The sequence below is a fragment of the Seriola aureovittata genome, chromosome 7, assembly GCF_021018895.1.
Source record: "Seriola aureovittata isolate HTS-2021-v1 ecotype China chromosome 7, ASM2101889v1, whole genome shotgun sequence".
Classification (NCBI taxonomy): Eukaryota; Metazoa; Chordata; class Actinopteri; order Carangiformes; family Carangidae; genus Seriola; species Seriola aureovittata.
This window is the reverse complement of record NC_079370.1, coordinates 20,881,059-20,901,196: the sequence shown is the minus strand read 5'-3', so window position 1 is coordinate 20,901,196 and position 20,138 is coordinate 20,881,059. Positions and strand designations below refer to the sequence as shown.

At 39.4% G+C, this 20,138-nt stretch overlaps 2 protein-coding genes across 2 annotated transcripts; both read right to left on the bottom strand.

The window, feature by feature from the left end:
* Positions 1 to 667: 667 nt before the first annotated feature.
* On the bottom strand, positions 668 to 13,549 carry fxyd3 (FXYD domain containing ion transport regulator 3). Its single transcript, XM_056381126.1, has 8 exons — positions 13,399 to 13,549; positions 5,244 to 5,299; positions 3,656 to 3,688; positions 3,291 to 3,314; positions 2,882 to 2,956; positions 2,693 to 2,729; positions 2,451 to 2,494; positions 668 to 1,307 (listed from the first exon to the last, which is right to left on the bottom strand). The coding sequence occupies exons 2-8, from the start codon at positions 5,275 to 5,277 to the stop codon at positions 1,288 to 1,290; spliced, it is 267 nt and encodes an 88-aa protein (XP_056237101.1). The 5' UTR covers positions 5,278 to 5,299; positions 13,399 to 13,549; the 3' UTR covers positions 668 to 1,287.
* Positions 13,550 to 13,989: 440 nt separating this feature from the next.
* fxyd11 (FXYD domain containing ion transport regulator 11) lies at positions 13,990 to 18,138 on the bottom strand. Its single transcript, XM_056381127.1, has 7 exons — positions 18,039 to 18,138; positions 16,245 to 16,289; positions 15,637 to 15,669; positions 15,277 to 15,291; positions 15,065 to 15,139; positions 14,846 to 14,870; positions 13,990 to 14,668 (listed from the first exon to the last, which is right to left on the bottom strand). Exons 2-7 carry the CDS (start codon positions 16,276 to 16,278, stop codon positions 14,638 to 14,640), a joined length of 213 nt encoding a protein of 70 aa, XP_056237102.1. The 5' UTR covers positions 16,279 to 16,289; positions 18,039 to 18,138; the 3' UTR covers positions 13,990 to 14,637.
* Positions 18,139 to 20,138: the final 2,000 nt, after the last annotated feature.

The window sequence follows — 20,138 nt, the reverse complement described above, 5'->3', positions numbered from 1 at the left end:
CCTTCGCACATCGTGGAGTGTATTGCTGGCTTTGGAGAAACATTAATCATGCAGATGGCTGGATGACTAACTGAGTGGTTGATGACTATGAAAATTGAATAGAAAATATATACTGACCAGTGTCCACTAGATGGAGCCAGAGCATTTCTAAAACTGCAGAGCTCTCACAACTGCACCTACAACTGACGTTAGAGCAGGAACAGGGCAACTAGCTTAAACGTAAATCATTAAAACTGTGCTTATCCTGTTATGAGAAGTTCACTTCATTCAAACGTTTTTATTGCACTCAAACTTTCATCCACCCACAAAACTTCCATGGCTTTAGAAATCAACAGTGTTTTTTTCAGATTTATTTGCAAGTAAAATTAGTTTAAAGATCTTTTTTGATTCAGTGTGGTCAGTACCATTTCATTCAGTTGAAATGTAGCCAGGTTACTGGCCTACCGAGATGAGTTTGTTGAACTGTTGATAACTTGTACAGTATTGAGTAATAACCCAGTTATAATGGTCTTAATGGATATAGTCTCGAATCAGTTTAAATATTACAAACTGAAATTGTAATACAAGGCCCTTAAAACACAGGACCCCCCCCACACACACAGAGTTCACACATGCGTGTACGCGCACACACACACACTTCAGTACTCAAAAAAAAGTCCATCACTCATTTTAGTTTCAACAGTTGTTTTATAGAAACATGACAGACTCTTTCTGTATCTATGAACAGTGCAATCCACTACACTCCTCCATAAAGCTACACATGAGAATTGACAGATTATCATGAATAATCAACAGCATTCTAAACACTCAAGACTATGTGGATTTCATACATTTGACATGACAGCGGGTTAGGTTGGTCACAGTAAACAACTAATATCTACATCAGTGTTTACCTTACACATACAGTACAGACAGTATAACAGTAGTGTGAGACACCGACACAACCTAAAATATGTGGACACTTTAAGTATTTTTTGGTAATAAGTTTGTGTTACCGTTACATGAAGCCACTTAAAGATGAAAGTGACAAAAACTGTGTGTACAATGGTATGTATGTCTGAGTGTGTGTGTTTGTGTTGAGGTGTAGGCTGCAGGACAGTAGCGCAGTTATCAGGCAGAAAGCATCACACCTCACAGCAGCTATAAACAAACTACTTCCTGTTGATCTCTCTAAATAAAAAAAACAAACAAAAAACAAAAGCCTCTCATTGGGTGTCACAAATCCTGCTGCTCCTCCTCTAAGTTATCTGTTGGTTGCACGGAAGTCAGTGTGTGTTCTAGTGACCTCTAGCAGTCGCAGGCACGACCTACAGACAGACAGACAGACAGACAGATAGAGAGACAGACAGGAGGGTGAGTTTCAAAATTCAGTTTTTCAATCAATTTTTTGCTTGAAAATATTTTCATATATAGATACACATATATAACATAATACATTAAGTTTTGAAAACACAGAAAAACATAGAATATATTGTTGTTTTACAGTACGAAATAGAGAATGAATACAATGCTACTCATTCTCAGATAATGGGTGGCGGAAAGAGAAAGACAGTGTGTGTGTGTGTGTGTGTGTGTTTATATGTGTGTGTGTGTGTGTGTTTATGTGTATGTGCCCATGCAAGTGGAAATTGCCACCATCAGTGCAGTATGCCCCTGGAGGCTCCTGCTGAGTTGCTTACATAGAGCACACACACCGTGTTTTTCCATGTGGGCCACCTGTGTATTTCATCTACATCAAAGCTGCTGAAATCAGACTAGTTTTGTTTTCAAGTAGCATCTAGCATCATCAATGTCATCAGGGGTTAAATTAGCTGGAGCTTGGATTCAGAGAATACAAATATATGAAGAGAAAGTCTGAATTTCAAGCTGGGAGTGAGAGACGTGGGTGTTTTGAGTGTAACTGTCAAACCCTCAAGGGCATCTTTTTTATGGCTGCACCACTACATAGAAGAGAAGTGTAGTTGCTTCTCACACCAACCATCCCCTTTCCTTCCCTCCCCTCTCTGCCTGCCAGACACCCAGAGCCCCACCAACTGTTGAACAGCAAGGTCCATGGCATCTCGCTGCAGCACTATGGGAACGTTCCATACGGTGTCAGTGTGTGTGTGACACGAGGCCGTTTACAGTGAGACAGATGGACGGAGTAAATATAACTTTAGACCTTAGCAGGATGTCAACGGGGTGATGAGATCTTGAACATTTCAGGGGGACAGAAGCTGTGTATCTTGCTGTACACAAGTGCACAGTGGAAGTGGAAAGACAGGTATATTTGCTACTGTGTGGTAATCTGAGAAGAATGAATGTTATGCAAGTGCTTTAGCATTTGCCCTTGTTGCTCTTGTCAAGTGTCAGTAGTTAGAATTGATCGTCCTTTCTGTTGATATTTGCTATAAACCATAACGACAAACACAGTTTCCTTTCGGGGTTAACAAATATCATATATATGCTACCTTGGTCGGAGAGCATCTGCTGAGCATTGCTTCCTGTCCTCCTTCTGCAAAGAGACAAGAGGAGAGCGTAAGAGGAAAGAAAAGCAATACATTTGAATCTAGTGTGACTCTGTTCATGAAAACTGGGCCATGTTTGGCACTTGGTAACCTGGTCATACAGTACGTACTGCTTTTACAACATTATATTAAAACTAGATGGTTCTCATGCTGAGTTTTTCATGTCTAACTGCATGAAGGATTACCTCTTGTCCTGGTTGAACTTGCATCTGCAGTGGCCACCTACATCAAGAGAAAAGAAGCAATTACTTTCTTTATATCAAATATGTGTATCTGAGCATTGTTTAAGTCTGTTAATGACCAGGCATGTATATCTGAGTGTGTGTGTGTGTGTGTGTGTGTGAGTTTGTGTGTCTGTAATATTTGCATCTTACTGAGCAGGATGGTGATGCCAATGAGACAGAGGACAGCAGCTAGAATCAGGCCTCCAACACGCAGTCTGTGGTAGTCTGCACGGACAGATCATGTTTACCATTAGACTATAAACAAAAATGAGCTAAATAAAAACAGTCCTGAAACATTAAGCAATAAAAACAAAAGTGAGATGCAGTAAAAGATTATAACACAAAACCTACATCAATGTGTAAATAAGTGACTTTACGTCCAGAAAAATGACACTAATTTATCCAGCAGTATAGATATTTACAGCAGGTGTACAGTGTGTATATTTTAGTTTTCTTGTACACTTTGTGGCCATAACAATATTACAGCTGGTGGTTTCATCGTCCACTTCCTTTAACTCATAAATAATAATCGTGAAAATAATAAAAAGCAATGCATTACCAAAAGTGAATGGGTTATCTTCCGCTGTAGGAACAGAGTAGAAAAGCATCAGTTAAAAGTCGGATGTGAAGAGCAGAGAAACGAGGACATGCAGAAACAACCACATATCAAACAGTGATGTAATAAAGTCAAATGTACAAAGTGAGATGACCATACACAGTGGCCTAGTTTAATTCTCTCAGTAATGATTAACACACCTGACAATCAGGTCATTTCATTCCAACTTAAAACAAACACTACACTCAATTTTAATCAAAAATGTTAAGAAAGGTATTTTTGAATATGAGGTCCTGTTTGGATGAAACCTATTAACTGTATTACTCAAATGATTAGAGATACTGAGTGTGAAAAGTCAGTGTACTTACAGTTCTGTTCCTCTGCAGACACCAGTGACACAACTGCAAGAGAGTTCAGAAACACAGACACACATATTACCATCGTGAAGCCCAGCCTCAGTCTGGATCTCATTTTGTTTAATGCAGTTCATGAAGGTTGGATAGAAAACAAAAACACTTCACTTTCTGTTTCACAAGTGCCAAAAACTGAAGTTCCTCAAATGGCCACTTGGGCCTGGCTCCAAAAGTGAGTCAATCCCCATAGACTCCCATTTTAAAATCCCAACTTCACAGCAGAAACGAACATGTTTACAGAGTGGTCCAAAAAACACTTTTAGTCTCTTTAGCTACTTTCCCCCTTCATGACAACTGTAGGGAGGGTGAGTATTTATACATCTCAATTTTATTAAGGCTTAAAGTTATGCATATTTGAGGGTGTGGCCACTTTGAGTGACAGGCGGGTTCCATCACAGTTCACTAGCCGCTCGGTGCTGTCTGCGACTGTTGAGTCTTAATTCAAGTCACTGAATGTGACCTCTCGGCTGTGTTTCAGGTGTTGGTGTCTTTTGGAGGATTTTTCATGCAAATATCAGACAGACAATTTGGAAGTCAAGGAACATACGGAACTCTTGGAAATTCTAGTATTATTTTATTTATATTAGCACTAATTGGCAGCCAACAACTTGTCGTTAACTAGCTAATTAGCCAGCATATTGCTTGGGCTAGCCTTCGAGCAAGACGCACAGACGCCCAGCTGAACTAACGATGCTAATGGGGGCGTATGCTTGCCACAGTTATGAAACCGTCATTCACTTAAGTCTCGGCTCCACTCATGCCTCAACTCTTTGCCTAATTCTGGATTAGGCGGAGCAACTTACTCTTAGCTTCAATATTTAATATTATTGTTTACAAATAATTTCACTAAACTTGTCATTTGCTGTGGTTGATATTGTAGTGGCTTCACTAAACTTTCCTTTTACTAATACTTTTAATGGAAACGCAGGTAAACTCACGTCTGTTGCTCAGAATCACTGACGAATTAAACTGTCATTGTCAGTGAATAAAACACCTCTTTAAAAGCTTCTAAATCTCTGCTTTGCTTATTGGAAAATCCAGATATGTTTAAAAATATTCCATAAACCTCTGTCTGTTTCAACTCTCTTCCTCCTCTTATTCATGTGGATGTTGTTACCTTCAGCTTTTCAGCACTGTAATTGTAGAACACTTCATTTCCCATCTTACCTACAGTGTTAGAGATTTGCTGTCTTACAGTTTATTTCTGTGGGACATGTAATCATATCAGATGTCCAGACAGTTTAAAATTTAGAGTGAAGGGGCAACAAGACAGCCAGTGACGACCCATCCTCCCTGCTGCCTTTCGTCTCACCTCAGACACAGAGTCACAAAAATATAAATACTTGAGCAATATGCTGATGGAAGACAGACCTTCATAAAGAGGAAGTGGAGCAAACAGGTCATGAGTACGTTTTCAGTGACACTGACTGGCTTTTAAAAAGAGAAAGTTATTATTTAATGGAGGATTCTTGGTGATTCCTTTTTTTTTTCTTTTGAGAAAAACTGTGATCACATAAAAATACTTCTGAAGAGTCTTACTCACGTGTCATCAACACCAAAGCACAGATCTTTGACATCTTCAGGCTTGAGGCTGTTTACCTGCAGAGATAAATACAGACAGTGATATCAACAACACCATCAACAATTAAGGAGTCAATTAAACTAATGTGCACTAATGATTTTCATATGCAGCTTTACATTCTAACTTGGTTACCATAGCAACAACCCCAATAAGTGGTACATATTAAAACTTGTATGTTTGACTGATGCATGAATGCAGATTGAAGTCGAGTAGTAACTGTTTGATTTGAATAAGGCTTTGGTTGAACTAACATGGGGCAAATAAAATTATCTCCAGTCCCCATGGAACAAATAATCACATTTCACATGTGTGTGTGTGTGTGTGCATGTTAGAAAGCTGATTGCTGTACTCCAAACTGGCTCATACTGGCCAACACAGTCAACAGAAGTGTGATGCAACATTTAGCCTTTCTGTGTTTTCTGTGAGGGGCACTAAAAGGACTTAAACACACAGAGACAAACTCATCACTCTTGCAGTGCATGCATCCTTCCCCTCTGAAGCACGCACAGATCTGATTGAATTAAGATGGGCATAAAGTGGCCTCTCTGGCTACCTTTCACTCTCAGACACACACAGAAACTTGATCTGATGTTGATGGATACAAAGTGCAGAAATGGAGCCTTAACAGGAGAACTACTCTGGTATCACGTATTACACTGTTGCCATGTAAAAGCTTATAAGATTCAATCTTTTTTCTTCTTGTTTCAATGTTTAGTCAATTTACTTTCTATCACAGGCTTATTAAACTATATATAATGCATGTCCCCATGTGCATATAGTCGTCTGCTGTGGCCGTCCAGATTCTGGATTATTCAAGTCCATTCACCCTTCCAAAGCTATTCCTGTCTCTAATGTGATTTTAATCTTATTTCTAGAGTACACTCATGTATAGATGACCTTTGGACTTTGAGCTTCTTTTTGAAGTCAATATACGTATATATTTTTATTTTCCAATGCCTGATAATTATCAAAGTTCTTTTATCCTAAAGACAGTCAGACTGAATTTACACTAATGACACTTGCATCATCCCTAACGAACAAGTACATTTCCTGACAAGTGCAATTATATCCCATGCGCTGTCTGAGCCGCTGCCATGTTGAAGGAGCAGCAGCAGAGCTCACATGTGCACTGGGAGGAGACACACCTTGGCTAACACAGCAGTGGTTTTCCACTTACTGCACTATTCCGCTCAAAGCGCTCCACAGTGAAGAGCAAACACACCCATGCCCATTTCAAACTGACATTTACACACAGCCACGTGTGAGCGAACACTCGTATAAAGACATACAAGTGTAAAAACACACAATTTGGATGACGTCAAATTAAAGTTGGGTTGACCAACTGAGTGTTGGACACACCCTACCATGTCCACCTGCAGTATGGGAGCATGTAGTCAAATTGGTTTGCCAGTTGCATCGGTCTGAATTCCTGATGAAGTTACAGTTTAGCCTGTAGCAGTATGATCTGTGTGGGGCTGGGCGACTATATCAGCTATCAGTGATTAGCTGAGTCCATCGCTGGTTGTTTTTTGGGGTTTTTTTGTTGCAATTTTTTGACAAATTTATGTAATTTTATTTCGCTAATTTAATGATCTGCCTCCTTGAGAATTCAACTTGGTAAATAATTATTTTAGGTGCAATTCAAAGGGTGCAGTAACAGGAACTGGCAGTTGGAGTGGAGTCGGGCCACATTATTGTTGATGTAGAGCAGCGGCTAAATGACAATTACGTCATCTTTAATGGTTGCTCTCTGATCGATTGGTGCTAAAAAGCAACTTCATTTCACAATCATATTTGAGACCAAAAACTGTAGTGTGGTTGTGCTCCCTGATTATTTAATAGCATAGTGTATGTTGTCATCTGTTAGTTCACTTGGAAGCTGCGAGTGGAGGCATGACAGAGGATAAGATGAAGGCAAATTAATTCAAACAGAACACACATCGTCATTCGGCCCCTTAGAAAATCTTAACATATTGCCCCACACTAGATCTGTCTGTCCTCTCTGTGTAAACTTGACCTTCATGACATTTTTGGGGAAACATTTTCTCATTTTTTATCTTGGGCTTTTTCCTTTTTGAAAAGGGCAATATCAATAAAAGGCCACACAAGTGAAAAATAATGCTGTGCAATAAACTATTAAAACTGCGAGACAGTGTATCTGAAATGATTAAACAAAATGTTTAATGATGTTACAGTAAAGTACCATCCAGCATTTTTGTGCCTAATAGGAAAACAACAGTGACCTTTGAGACTCAGTGATCACAATAAAGGAGGATATAAGTAAAGTATGTGTCTCCCTCCTCGGCTGTTGGTATTTGGAATTTGGCAGAAACTGAGAAAGACAAGAGCAGGCCGAGCGCTTTTCTCCTGGTGCCTCTCCACAGCAACCCAAGGCGAGGCAGAGGGAATGTAGAGGATGGGAAACAGGCCAACAACCACTAGAGAACGGTTTACCTCAGGAGAAAGACAAACAAAGAGTAGAGAGGGAGGAGAGAGAGGATGAAGAGACAACAGGGCAATGACAGTAACAGGAGAGAAAGACAGGAAGACAAATGAGGAGGAGACACAGGAGGGCAAACTGAAGGATAGACGGTTGAAAGGTTTGGTAAAACAGTGAGAAGAGGGCAAAAGGAGAGAGGACAGAGTATAAAGTATAAAAGAGGTGGCGCCTCCCTATTTGAAGATCATATTCTAAAGCAAATGTTAGTGTAAGGTGGAGCTAGGACGTGAGTGCTGGAGGTGTGTATTCAAATTATTGTGGGACAAAAGCACAGCAGCCTGGTGGATAAGTAAACTAAGGTATACATGCTGAGTGCACAGACCGGACATAAAACATTTGAAGCAGATGACATAATGCACTGTCTGCCCTGTTACTGTACAACAAAGGTAGCTTTCACCCAAGAGCTCTACAAAACTATCTGAAGATATCACCTTAGGCTCTAGGAAATTGTAACGGTGATTGTTCAGTATTTTCTGACATTTTATAAATTCCACAATTAGTCAGTTAGTCCAAAAATATAAACACATTCATCAATGTTAAAGATAATTGTTATTTCCAAACACCTCCAAAACAATATTTAATATCAAACATCTGTGGGTCTTTAACCACTATGTATTTTAGGCCTGCAAGTAAATCTGTTTTTCATTGTTGATCAATCTATCAATATTTTGGGGATTTTGTGATTAATGATTAATGTTGTCTATAAAATGTGAGAAAGAAGTGAAAAATGCAGATCACAATTTCGCAGAGTCTAAGGGAACATGTTCACATTGCTGGATTTGCCAAACTTATAGTCCAGAACTCAAATATATGTGAGCATACTAACACAACATCAGAGAGGCTGGAACCAGCAAATGTTTGACATATTTGCTTGAAAAGTGAGTTAAATGAGTAATCGGTTATCAAATTCCTGATTGATGTTCTGTAATTCTGTCGATTAATCAATTAACTAACTGTTTCAGCTACAGTAGCAACTGTTACAAAACACACAAGAAGTATGATGCAGGCTGTTGTCAAAGACAGCATTATCACAGGTTGTGTCCGAAGGACCTCTGATGACCCATATCTAAAGCACAGTTTCCTGTGGAGCCACTTCTCCATCTCCGCCTGATGCCGGGATAAAGAGTTTTCTGTTCTGGCTCTGTCATGCTCCTCTGCCTGTCTCCGACTGTCCCCCCATTTTTTTGTTTTCAGCTCTCGCTGCATCTCTTTTTGCATCTGTTTTTCCACTGTTTTGTCTCTTGCTCTCTACACACGCTCTGCTTCTTTCACTTAATTGTCTCTCTCTCTCTCTGTCTGATACTCCTTTCCACTTATGTGAAAAGCTTTAAGAATTGCCTATTTGTTTGAAAGCACTGTTTCACACTGCTCTTCTGCTTTTGTCATGATACTGTCTCCTCTCCAATTCTCCCTAACCTCTTTAACCTCTCTTCTTCTACTTCCCTTTTCTGACACACTTCTGCACGTTCTTGCTCCTTCACCCGCCCCCTCTCCTCTCCTTCTTTGAAGTCTTTTCCACTCATTTATCCCTTCCTTTACAAACTCCCTTGTTCAGGCCCCATGCACGTCTCACCCTCATACGCCGTCATCGTCTTTTGGGTCCCATTTTCCTTCCCTCCTCTTGTCCACCAGTGAGGATACAAAATAAGTTGCATGGTAGTTATAACTCCTGAATGCAGTCATGTCAGTCACCTTGTCAGTCACTCGGTCAAAGATCCGCCCACTACTTACTCTCCTAAAGTTTTCATTTTTAAATTTTGTTGTGAAAAAGCTTCAGAGACTACACTTGTTGTTCTATGTTCAGCTTTTGTTGAAACTGTTGTAGAGAGGTGTTAATTCATGGTGGAGGCTGCAGTTTGTGTTGTTGTTGTATGGTATTGGTTTATTAAAAGGGTGTTTCTCATATATACCCTCATTAATATAAACATGGTGGACAAAACACTAGAGCATACACTGTATAATGCAATACAGTTCAACAGCACCACAAACTACAGCCTCCAAAATGACCAAACATTGAACCAACCTAATAAATTAGCAGTGTAATTCTTATTTAGTATGTAGTTCTCACACAAAATGTCTCCCACAGAAATCCTTTACATATCCATTAAATATAAATTTTGAGAACATCTTGAGATGGGATGTTGCCACAGATTTTTTTGAAGATGTCATTTTTATGATGCTGCAAGCACCGCAAATGAAAACCCATTTATTTCTATTGTATTGAAGTGAGGCATTAATCTCTGGCTATAGGCTCAGTAAACATCATGGCAATACGATATTTGTATTACAATAGTAATGTAAGAGTGACTTTTTAATCAGTGCCACAGGAGGAAAGGTCAAGAGGTCACCAAATACATTAGGACTGGTCCTCTGTTGACTTTTACGTTAGTTTTATGGTTATTTAGACAGAGGTTGTTGAGACATCTAGGGTTCAACGAATAAATGGACTAAACAAACAACAATCCCATTCTCAAGTCCCACAGCCGGCAGAACAAAAATCATGTACGATGGTGACTATGAGGAAAATAGACGAAAACTGAGAGTGACACCTTTTCTCTCGCTCACTTCAACCCACAGACAAAACCCACAGACAAGGAGGGACACAGTGCAGACTTACAGAGAAAGGCCACCAGTTGACTTTGAATGTGAGAAAAGTCTTTACTACTCCTTTCTTGTGACTAATTTAGGTGACAACACACATACATACACCCCTTGAAATAGCCCATAGGTTATTGAAATAGGGAGCAAAGTGTTCAACTACAACATCCATTTGTCATATACATCCCCTGTCAAGTCTTTAACCACAAACCTTGTTCAGACTAAAGCCACACTATTTATCAAACAAAACAACATGTATATGTGTATATGTACATAATGTATGTCTTTTGTAAAGGAAACCAAAAATCCACAGATTCGATTTCTGCTTCCTGTATTTTGTTTGCAGACGTGACTTTGTGTTATGGGATGTGGTGTGCACAATGTGCATGTGTGTCTGTTTCTATTTTTCCAACATTACCCACACCCATTCCTTTGAGTGCCGGAGACCGGCCCACATGTGTGTGTGTGTGTGTGTGTGTGTGTGTGTGTGTTCCTGTACTGCACAACAAAGACAGCTGCCTGTTCTCAGTGGCATTTTTTATTCCTAAATTAGCAGCACTGCATTACAGCGTGCAACACATCCTTTACAAGAGACACACACACACACACACACACACACACAGCAAAGACTAAGCACACTCGATACAGTGTGAATCTGTCATGATGAATAATTTCCTTTTATCTCAGCTGAGACATAGTTGGACGTTTTGTAACTTGTTCCTCCCTTCACTTTACGAATCCTCTTAGGAACTTGCCATTTTATGACTAAAGGACATCATGTTTCTCAAGAGGTTTAAAAACATAGAAATGAAGCGCATGACCTCAAATGTATCCTTGAACTATTGAAGAGAAGATGTCTTTGTCTCTGCGACTGCTGAATAGCTGGATAATAAAAGCTAACAGCTACTGAACAGATGCAACTAAAGTGTTTTCTCTGTTAATGTGTAAATGCGAGAGAGATAGGAAGGAAGAGAACGAGGGTAGGGGAGTCAATGGAGGCAGTGCACTGATGAAGGAAGAGGAGAAAGAGAAAGGAAAGTACAAACAAGATATCAAGTTGGGAAATACGAGGGAGTGAAGGAGGAGGAAGAATTCGAGGAGGGTAGGGAGACGGGGGAGAGTGTGGTTGGGAAGGAGGGAATAAGGAGGGACACAAAGAGACATACAGAGGGTAAGAGGGAGTGGAGCATACTAAAATGAGTCACACATGGTAACCACAAGGCTAACAGAGAGCAGCTAGCAACAGACTTCATGCTCCTCACGCTGTACTCATTATCAGCAGATAAAAGGATGGAGTAAATTCCCATAATTTCATCTCACCTTACATCCATAAAACTATTAATCCTGCACAAAGAATCGAGAATCAACTCTAATCCACTTTCGTTAAGATTTGAATCCTCTGTTGTGCTTCCAACATGTTCACACTTAAATAAAACGGTGACTCTGAGATGTTTAAATTTTCATTAACTGTTATAATTCTGCTATGTGTGGACTGGTTAACAAATGATAAATGATTAGCTGTGTACCCGCTGCCTCTAAATAAAACCTTTGTGGTTAAATAGGGAAACGCTTGAAGGTCGCAGTCACATCCCTGGTATAAAGTCGTTGTCTTCTTTTTGAGGTTTCTAAATTTGTGTTTGTGAGGCACCAAAGTGTTGCGAGGAAAGATGAGGAGAGAAAGTGTGTCTCTCTCTTACTCCCCTCCATCTCTCTCGACTGTTTCCCTCACTTTTCTTTTTTAAGATCTGTGGTCATGTGAGGCAAGGTGAGGACAGAGAGCTAAGTCTGTCTCACCTGAGAAAGAAAAGATAACTCTTTCTATTGACACCTTCGTTCACCCTCTCTCCATCTCTGGCTGTCACCCTGTATCCTCGCTCATCTCTCTTTCTCTTTTCTCTCTCTGAAACACTGTGCACACGTGAGTTGAGTTCACGTGCAGTTATATTTTTTACATATACATTTGTGCAAAATTGTCATTCAGCAGATACTGTCGCTGTCACTGTTGCTTTATCCAACAAATGCTCAACATCTTACAGTTCTATATATCATGCAGCAGAATTCAACAGCTCCTGTATTTGTCCTTGTCACAATCTGTCCTTGTGCCACTTACTGTTATCACCACTGCCCTAATCAGCTAGCCTTTTAACAACACTCACTCACACACACACACAAACACACAAACACACACACACACACACACACAGATCAGATTGTGTTCAATAAAGCATGCCACAGTGTATATATTGAAAAATTCCTCAGCAGGAGGTCTTCACTGGTACTGAAAAAAATATCTCAAGCTCCTAATTGGTGGTTTTTAATAATCTGATCCATGATACCTGTTAAATGTCCACTCTGCTAATGCTTTTTATGTAATGCTATTTTTTTTTTTTAAAGGGTTACGTATAAACAAATACAGTGGACGTCTACTTATTTATTTTTATCTGGTGGGTTTCAATAAAGACCAAAGGTACAGACACAAACAGCACCTCTTGTGTACCTGTGCACTTTTTAATCTAGTAAAAACAGTGTGCGTGCAGGAAGAATCTATACCGGCACGTTACGCACGTTGGTCCCTGGGCGCATGCAGTCCCATTGTCCTGGCACTGGTGCGCTCGAGGAGAAATGTCCTGATAGCATTATAGGCTTATAACAGATGTTGTATTGCACTCTCGCATTTTAACGACTTTGAGACGTTTTCTAGAAAAAAAAATCGCGTGTATACATTTAATTCGAGCCTTTGTGAGTTTTTAAGTAACCGAATGAGCCAGTTCATAAGAAAGATACTGATTTATTCAGTTTTCCTTCGCAAGCAACCCTGTTCAGAGAGCACTGCCATTGGCCTGCGTTACTTAAAACTAGCCTACCGTTGCTAAACTATGCTCCAGTTGCCTAAAAATGATGCGCAGCAACATATCTGGAAAACTTGGAACTTCATTAGAAAATGTCTTCAACTGAAGAAAACACTTGAGGAGTTAGAGTTGTGTGAAATATAAGCTATATTCATTGTTCAACACTTACCTCTGACAAGTTGGAGATAGCAGCGACAAAAACGAGGAAATTTCTCTCAGGCAGACGGATATGTGAGTCAGAGCAGCGACTTTTTCTTCACACTGTGCGCCAACACCCTGCCTTCACTACTGTGTCACTCAACAGGTTGGCTTCTTTTTTTTCAGAAAAGGGGGCTGAGTTTAAAATGCTGGAGTTTTTGTTCTGATCCTGGGTCGGTTTGTGCTGCTCCGACTGGCAGCTGAAGAGCAGAGGGCTGGCGAGGAGCGGGGCGGGGAAGCTGATCCAGAGTCAGGACTGAGATCCGGGAGGAGGAGTGGGGCGTTTATGTTTGAGTGTCGAGAGCGAAGATGTCGAAGTTTGTCGAGTTGGGTCGATTTCCCTCCACTCTGGGAAGTGCAGGTAACAGATAGATGCATAACAAAACGACACGACGGCTGCAATGAAGATGGATAGTAATCATTTTAAAGTATAGTGCTGTTATATATATAACAATGGGACTTTAGAAAGTCAATAACTGCCCTTTTCAGTCATGGAAACAAATGTCGTTAAGGGTCATAGACTAATAATCTGCAGCTTAGAGCTGTGTGTAAAAACAACACTGATATACCACGATTTGGTTGAGCATATAGCAACATTTATTTTAATTTTGGATGTGCACAGCAGTTGGTTTCTTTCAGATTCTTTCAATGCTGAAATGTTTGACCACAGGGATAATATAACTCTACAGGTTATCATACAGCAAAACATGCAATCAACATTAGGCCACAATAACTCAACGACATCACAATATGTTCCTAATAATGCACCACTTCAGAAGCTATACGCAACATTATGGTAGTGGCTCAACTGAGCAGCCTGTAATGTGCCTTTATAGGAATAAATATCTTTGTGAATATCCAGTAAATGACCCTGATTTACATTATCAGTACAGATAGAAATGTATCCAAAACGGAAACATTTTGAAAACAAGAAATAATCAGGGGGATTCATTAATTTCTTTTCACTTATGACATGTCAGTCTATGAGGCTGCTTTCACACTTTTCCCTTACTTTCAGCAGCACCTCAGTTTTTTCTTTTCTTTTTTTTTTTTTTTTTGGTAAGTGTTATTTCTTTCCACAGGTCTGTACAAGTATAATCATTTGAGCTGGTGTTTTTTCCTCCAATCAACCCCCACCACACAGCCAATCTCTCCACCCCCTGCCTGTCAACTCTTCTCCCTGGATGAAACCGGTTTGTCAGGAACGAGATCAGATTTCACTGCTGTCATCTTCCGCTTTTCTACAAGGTAAGACAGAGGGGCGTGGCGGCAGTTTGCATGGCAGTTTGGGAAGAAAGACAGAGAGACAATAAAAAAAGGGGGGGGGGGGGGGGGGGTTGAGCAACATGTTAAAATTCAAACACACAAACATGCACAAACAATTGCAAGTGAGTTTCAAGAGAGAAAGAACAGCTTACTTGTTCTTCCCAGAGCACCTGTTATCTGTGAAGGCAAAGCAGGATGTGTTACTGAAGTTACACACACTTCAATCCACAGTCACATCATTTCTTCTCCGATGAATCTTATTCTAACATGGCTTTGACTTGGGATTTAAAAAGAAAACAAAACCAAACATGTATAAATAGCTAACGTCTTTTGTTTCAGTCTCAACTCAATTACAGGTGTGATTTGCTTACAAAATAAAACGCCGAATCCTCCAGCCACCAAAAAGCAGGCACAGACCAAGCCTCCAATTCGTAGCCTTTCATAGTCTGTCAGATAGATCAATCAAAATGATCAAAATAAGTGGTTACATGATACTCTACACTTATCTTTTTATAATCCATTCAAATGGGTGAGAGAATAAATTGTATTGTGGAATATAAGATGTGATAAGATCTGTACTTACTGTAAACAAATGGATCTGCAAGCCAAACGCAAAAAGGAGAAGAAGAAATAAGAAAAACAAAGAGAAAAATTATTATTTATTATCTTACTTATTTAAAAATGTTAATGTACAAGGTGGCCCCAACCATTGGTCCATGTTACTGGGATAAATCTAGTGTTTCTTAAGCATCCATTTTGAGGTGGTAAAAGTAAATCTGGTTTGATGCTCCACCACTACAGAAGATACAATTTAGGAAAAAGTGGTTTTATCAGGTTTGTCATGGAGACAACAGAAGTTAACGGGTGTGATTTCTTCAGAAACCGGTTCAACAACAAACAAGTCTCAGAACACGAAAAGGGGAAAGTTGAGTTTTGGCCTTACTTGCTTCAGTTTCCATGAAAAGGGAGAAAAGCACTGAAAGAAAGTCAGACAAATAAAATGTTAATTTTGTTGAGTGGGAGTCGTTGCTGCCAGACAATGTGTCACCTCATAGTCAACACTTTCAGGAAATTAGAGAAACAGGTCTTTAAAAAAAAGATTTTTCATTTTGGTGTCATGGTCATGGGTCGCTTTTTGCACACGCGTATTTTTGTATCATGGATCTCTTAGGAAAAGGAAGGAACTTTTACCAGTAGAGTGAAAAAGGTTTGTAGGCGTGGATGATCTACTCTGACGCCCTTTACAGGTTCATGCATTACAGTTGTGTAAACTGTCGTCTGCTAATAAAACTCTTCTGTGACACAATCTTCTGTGGTAGAAATTCACAGACTCAGATTCTTCAAGCTTTGTTTTTAGTACTAGATGGTAACATTATCTCCCAGAGAAAGGAGGGTGATCCATGACCTTGAGACTATTATCCTTCTTTGTAGCAGATACGCAAAGACCATTTTTTTTCTCTGTTCCAGGAGAGTCCATTTATGCAGGGCACCAATGACATGAAATGATGTATGTACGTATGTGGAAAAAAATCTGTTTTATATTTTAATTACCCGCCATTACGGCCACAAGAGTGATTTGTCCCATCTTCAACACAACTAAGAGTCAGACAGAGAGAGAGAGAAATAAAGAAGGAGAGAGAATATGATTGTGAGAGACAATAAAAGAGACAACAGAAAAGCAAAGAGTCAACTTTTTCCCATCACTTTCCCCTTCTTTCTCACACGCATGCATGCAAGCAACAGAGTACACACTTCTCCCTCTCCCCAGGAAGGACGTCCTTGTTGTGTGAGAGGTCAGTGTCTCGTCGGCAGGGATGTGTTCTGGGTGTTTGGAGAGTAAACACCGGATCATTTCTTGTCTCGGGGTGAAACCCAGCAGGTCTCCAGACAACTTTCCTTCAACCTTCATTCAAACTGCCATGTGCTTTACAGTATCTAAAGACTATTTTTCGTCCTTACACTTTTTATGAGACATTGTTTTGTTTTTTTTATTGACTTTATAGAGGATAAAGTTTAATGTCTGTGTTTCTCATTGACTGTACAGATTAGCTACTGATGAGTTTTATCATTTTAAAATATGCATTTTACACTAGATAATGTATAGTAGTAACATATTGTTCTTAAATTAGCTGAATAGTCGTCCATTGCTGTCATCGTTAATTGGGTTTATCTGGTTCGTTTGGAGTTCAGAACAAACTTTTAAGCCAAAACCTTCAGGCTGTTCATTTGCTCAAAAAGTATAAAAGACATTTGCAATAATTTCTTCTTATGCAAGTAACTAAATTCATAAGTAAAAATACAGCATATACAATTTCAAACATTAACAATGAGTTCTATCTGCATTGGACAATTGGACCAGCATTTTCTTTTTTTTACAAACACCCCTGTTAGGCACTGTCACCTCTAACTGACCTTGGACACCCTTGAAGCTGCATGGAGGTTAGATTCCTCTGTCATTCACCTCTGTCGGGCTCAAACAAGTTTTCCATTCACAGGTAGTTCTTTGTAATGTTCCTCCCTGGTATTTAAACCATACGTAGCAATAACACAGTGAAATTAGCAAAAAAAAAAAAGTATCTGCATTCGCCACGTAACGCCTTGCAGCAATATACAAGGTGCGCCAGCTTTTCAAGACATGGACATCATATGAAAACATAGATAATACAGAGAACTGTTATCAAGCCCTTTTTGTTACTTCCATCATGACCTTTGTCAGAGAGTTCTTGCACTAGAGTATCAGTTAGCATGACATTACTCAAGGTCTTTGTCTTCAAATCCCATGTCTCAAAATGCCTCCCACTTTTCAAATGACAAAACAGCAGCAAACAGAGCAGAACAGAAGAGATTTTCTGCTTTGGTTAAAAGTGATTTACAAGATATTTAAATGTTATTTGCAAAGATCAAAACTGGTACATTTTAACCAGAACCACTTAACTCTCGTTAACTAAATCACTGCAATGCCGGACATCCTAAATGTTTTCAAAAAAGATGAAAAAACACAAAGATAGAAAAAATACAAGCCTAAACATAAATCAGCCCATCAATCGTAATGAGTCCTATTGCACATGTTCAAAATATCATAAATTATAAACGGAGGTTCTACATGCCTTGAATTTATCTGTGAAACTTCAATCTTGCTTTATTTCTTCAAAAAAATAAATTCCTCAAATGACCTCACCCTGCTGCATGTCCTTCATAGCCCACAACACTCTGCCCTCTCACTAATGGATTAATAATCATTAAACGAAAATCACAAGCCTTGCACCTTATATTTTTACACAGAAGGTGACCTTGATCCCAAACTGTCATTCAAATCCTGCCCTGCTGCACCGTACCTGTGCTTACCTGAGCTGATGGATTCAGGAGCAGAAGTGAGAGTGTGAATGTTCCACAGCACTGCCTGGTTAAAAGTATGTCTTTTCTATTTCACCTGAATAAGTAGTGCCCGCTCCTCCTCTTTGTTTGGGATATAAACTTCGGTGCGTGCACGTGTCCAGTGTGAATGTGAGATAGTTGCAGGTAGAGATGTGTTAATGTATGTACAGGAAACTAGCGGCAGTGTTATTCCATAAACATCAGCGTGTGTGTGTGTGTGTGTGTGTGTGTGTGTGTGTGTGTGTGTGTGCATAGTTTACGATTTTCCTCCAACCATTTTTACATATAACTAATCCCCATGCTTAAACTTACACCAACAAGACTGGTTTGACACACCAGTGATAGTCAGTGAAGCCTTTACACTGTGTTTGAACAACATATTGAAGTAACAAAATCAGCCATGTATTGTCTCTGTGGTTCTGTGTGGGGCCAGATGGGAAATCAGTCAGAAACTATGAGAAGATAAAATAGTCTAAAGTCTGAAATTCTGAGGGTTTAGTGGACAAAACCTTACAGATACAGCAAAAATATTTTTTTCTTCTTAGTTTTCTTACTGTAATTTCTACTTTTTCACAGGTAATCTTGGATGTTGGATGAGACAAAGAGGGTGTTTTTGTGTCGTATGGTCCTCCTGTCCTTCCTCTCTCGTTTTGCTGGCCGCCACTGACTTTATTATTCTGCTGTGTCTGTCTCTGTCAGGAATCCCAGGTGTCCCCCAGTGCTCCGCTCTCTGTGGAATAGCTTGCACTGCGTTAGTCCGATGGTTGACCGGCCTTCACTTGACCTGGGCAGTAGGGATAGAGTTTATTTATCTTTACTTATCAGGGTTCATTCAACTTCAAACATAAGCAGGTGAAAATTATTGTCAGTATTTACCAGCAGAGCTCCATTTATCCCATAATAAACTGTATGTAGGTGGGTATCTGTGAAGATTTGATGGCGTTACCCCTATCTGAGCACATGCAATACATGTGTGAAGAAATATGTGAGTGCATTTGTCACTGCTGTAATCTGTGACTATTTATAACTTTTCCTGTCACATACTGACAAAGCTGTGGCATGCATCAGCCTCTTAACGAATGATAATACTGTAAAGGCGGAGGCGATAGAGAATGACACAGACACAGACACAAAGAGACATAGTTTGAGGTGTGTGTGGTTGTGTGTGTGTCTAAGTGATAATACAATAATTTGACAGCAGATATTGAGGCAACTGGTGACGACAAAGCAGAGAGATACAGAACAAAAAGATCCAACATCTGAAGCTCTACAGTGGCTTTAATTGTCACATTGTTTTGATTTCACATTAATAGCTTAATGTCATGTTTTTATAAGGGGATTTGATGACATTAATCTACACACAACATCCAATTATGACAATGTTCAAAAGATTTTTGCAACAGTAAATCTGTAATACACAATATGGAGAGTGAAGGATTTTTTTTTGCCCTCACTGTATTTGCTGTGTTTTCTGGTGTCTGTCTGCATAAAGCACCACCTGCCTGTAACATTGTTTGTGAGGTTACATAAAGGTCACTTTGTTCCATGACAATGGCGTGTCATTGATAGAAGGAGTGCAGCATGAGACTGTAGAGGATAGAGGATACCCAGTGGTGTTTCTCTCAGTAGATGCATCAACTTGGATGTTTCTATTTGGGAAGAAAATTACAATATTACTTTCCTCAGCAACACATTGTCTCATCCCCTCCACTGAGCATTTTCATGATGTTACATTAGTGTTAGGCAGAGCACAACATTAATGTTTAAATATTCAGTATATACAATAAGCCTTGCTGAAAACTCTGACCTTTTGTGTAAAAAAAAACAAACTGTAAAAGCAACACAATTATATGAAAATACACCATATGAATTGGTTTAAATTGCAGCAATACAATTAGATTGACTTCATAAAGAAAAACAAAGATGATTCCTGTGGACATCAAGTCTAAATATCACTGCCTGGTTGACATAAAAGAAAAATCTAACCCTAAAAATTGCTCTTTGGTTGTTTACTGCAATCTTATTGCAATCATACTTTTCTGCATTGGTCATTTTATAATGTAAGCTTAT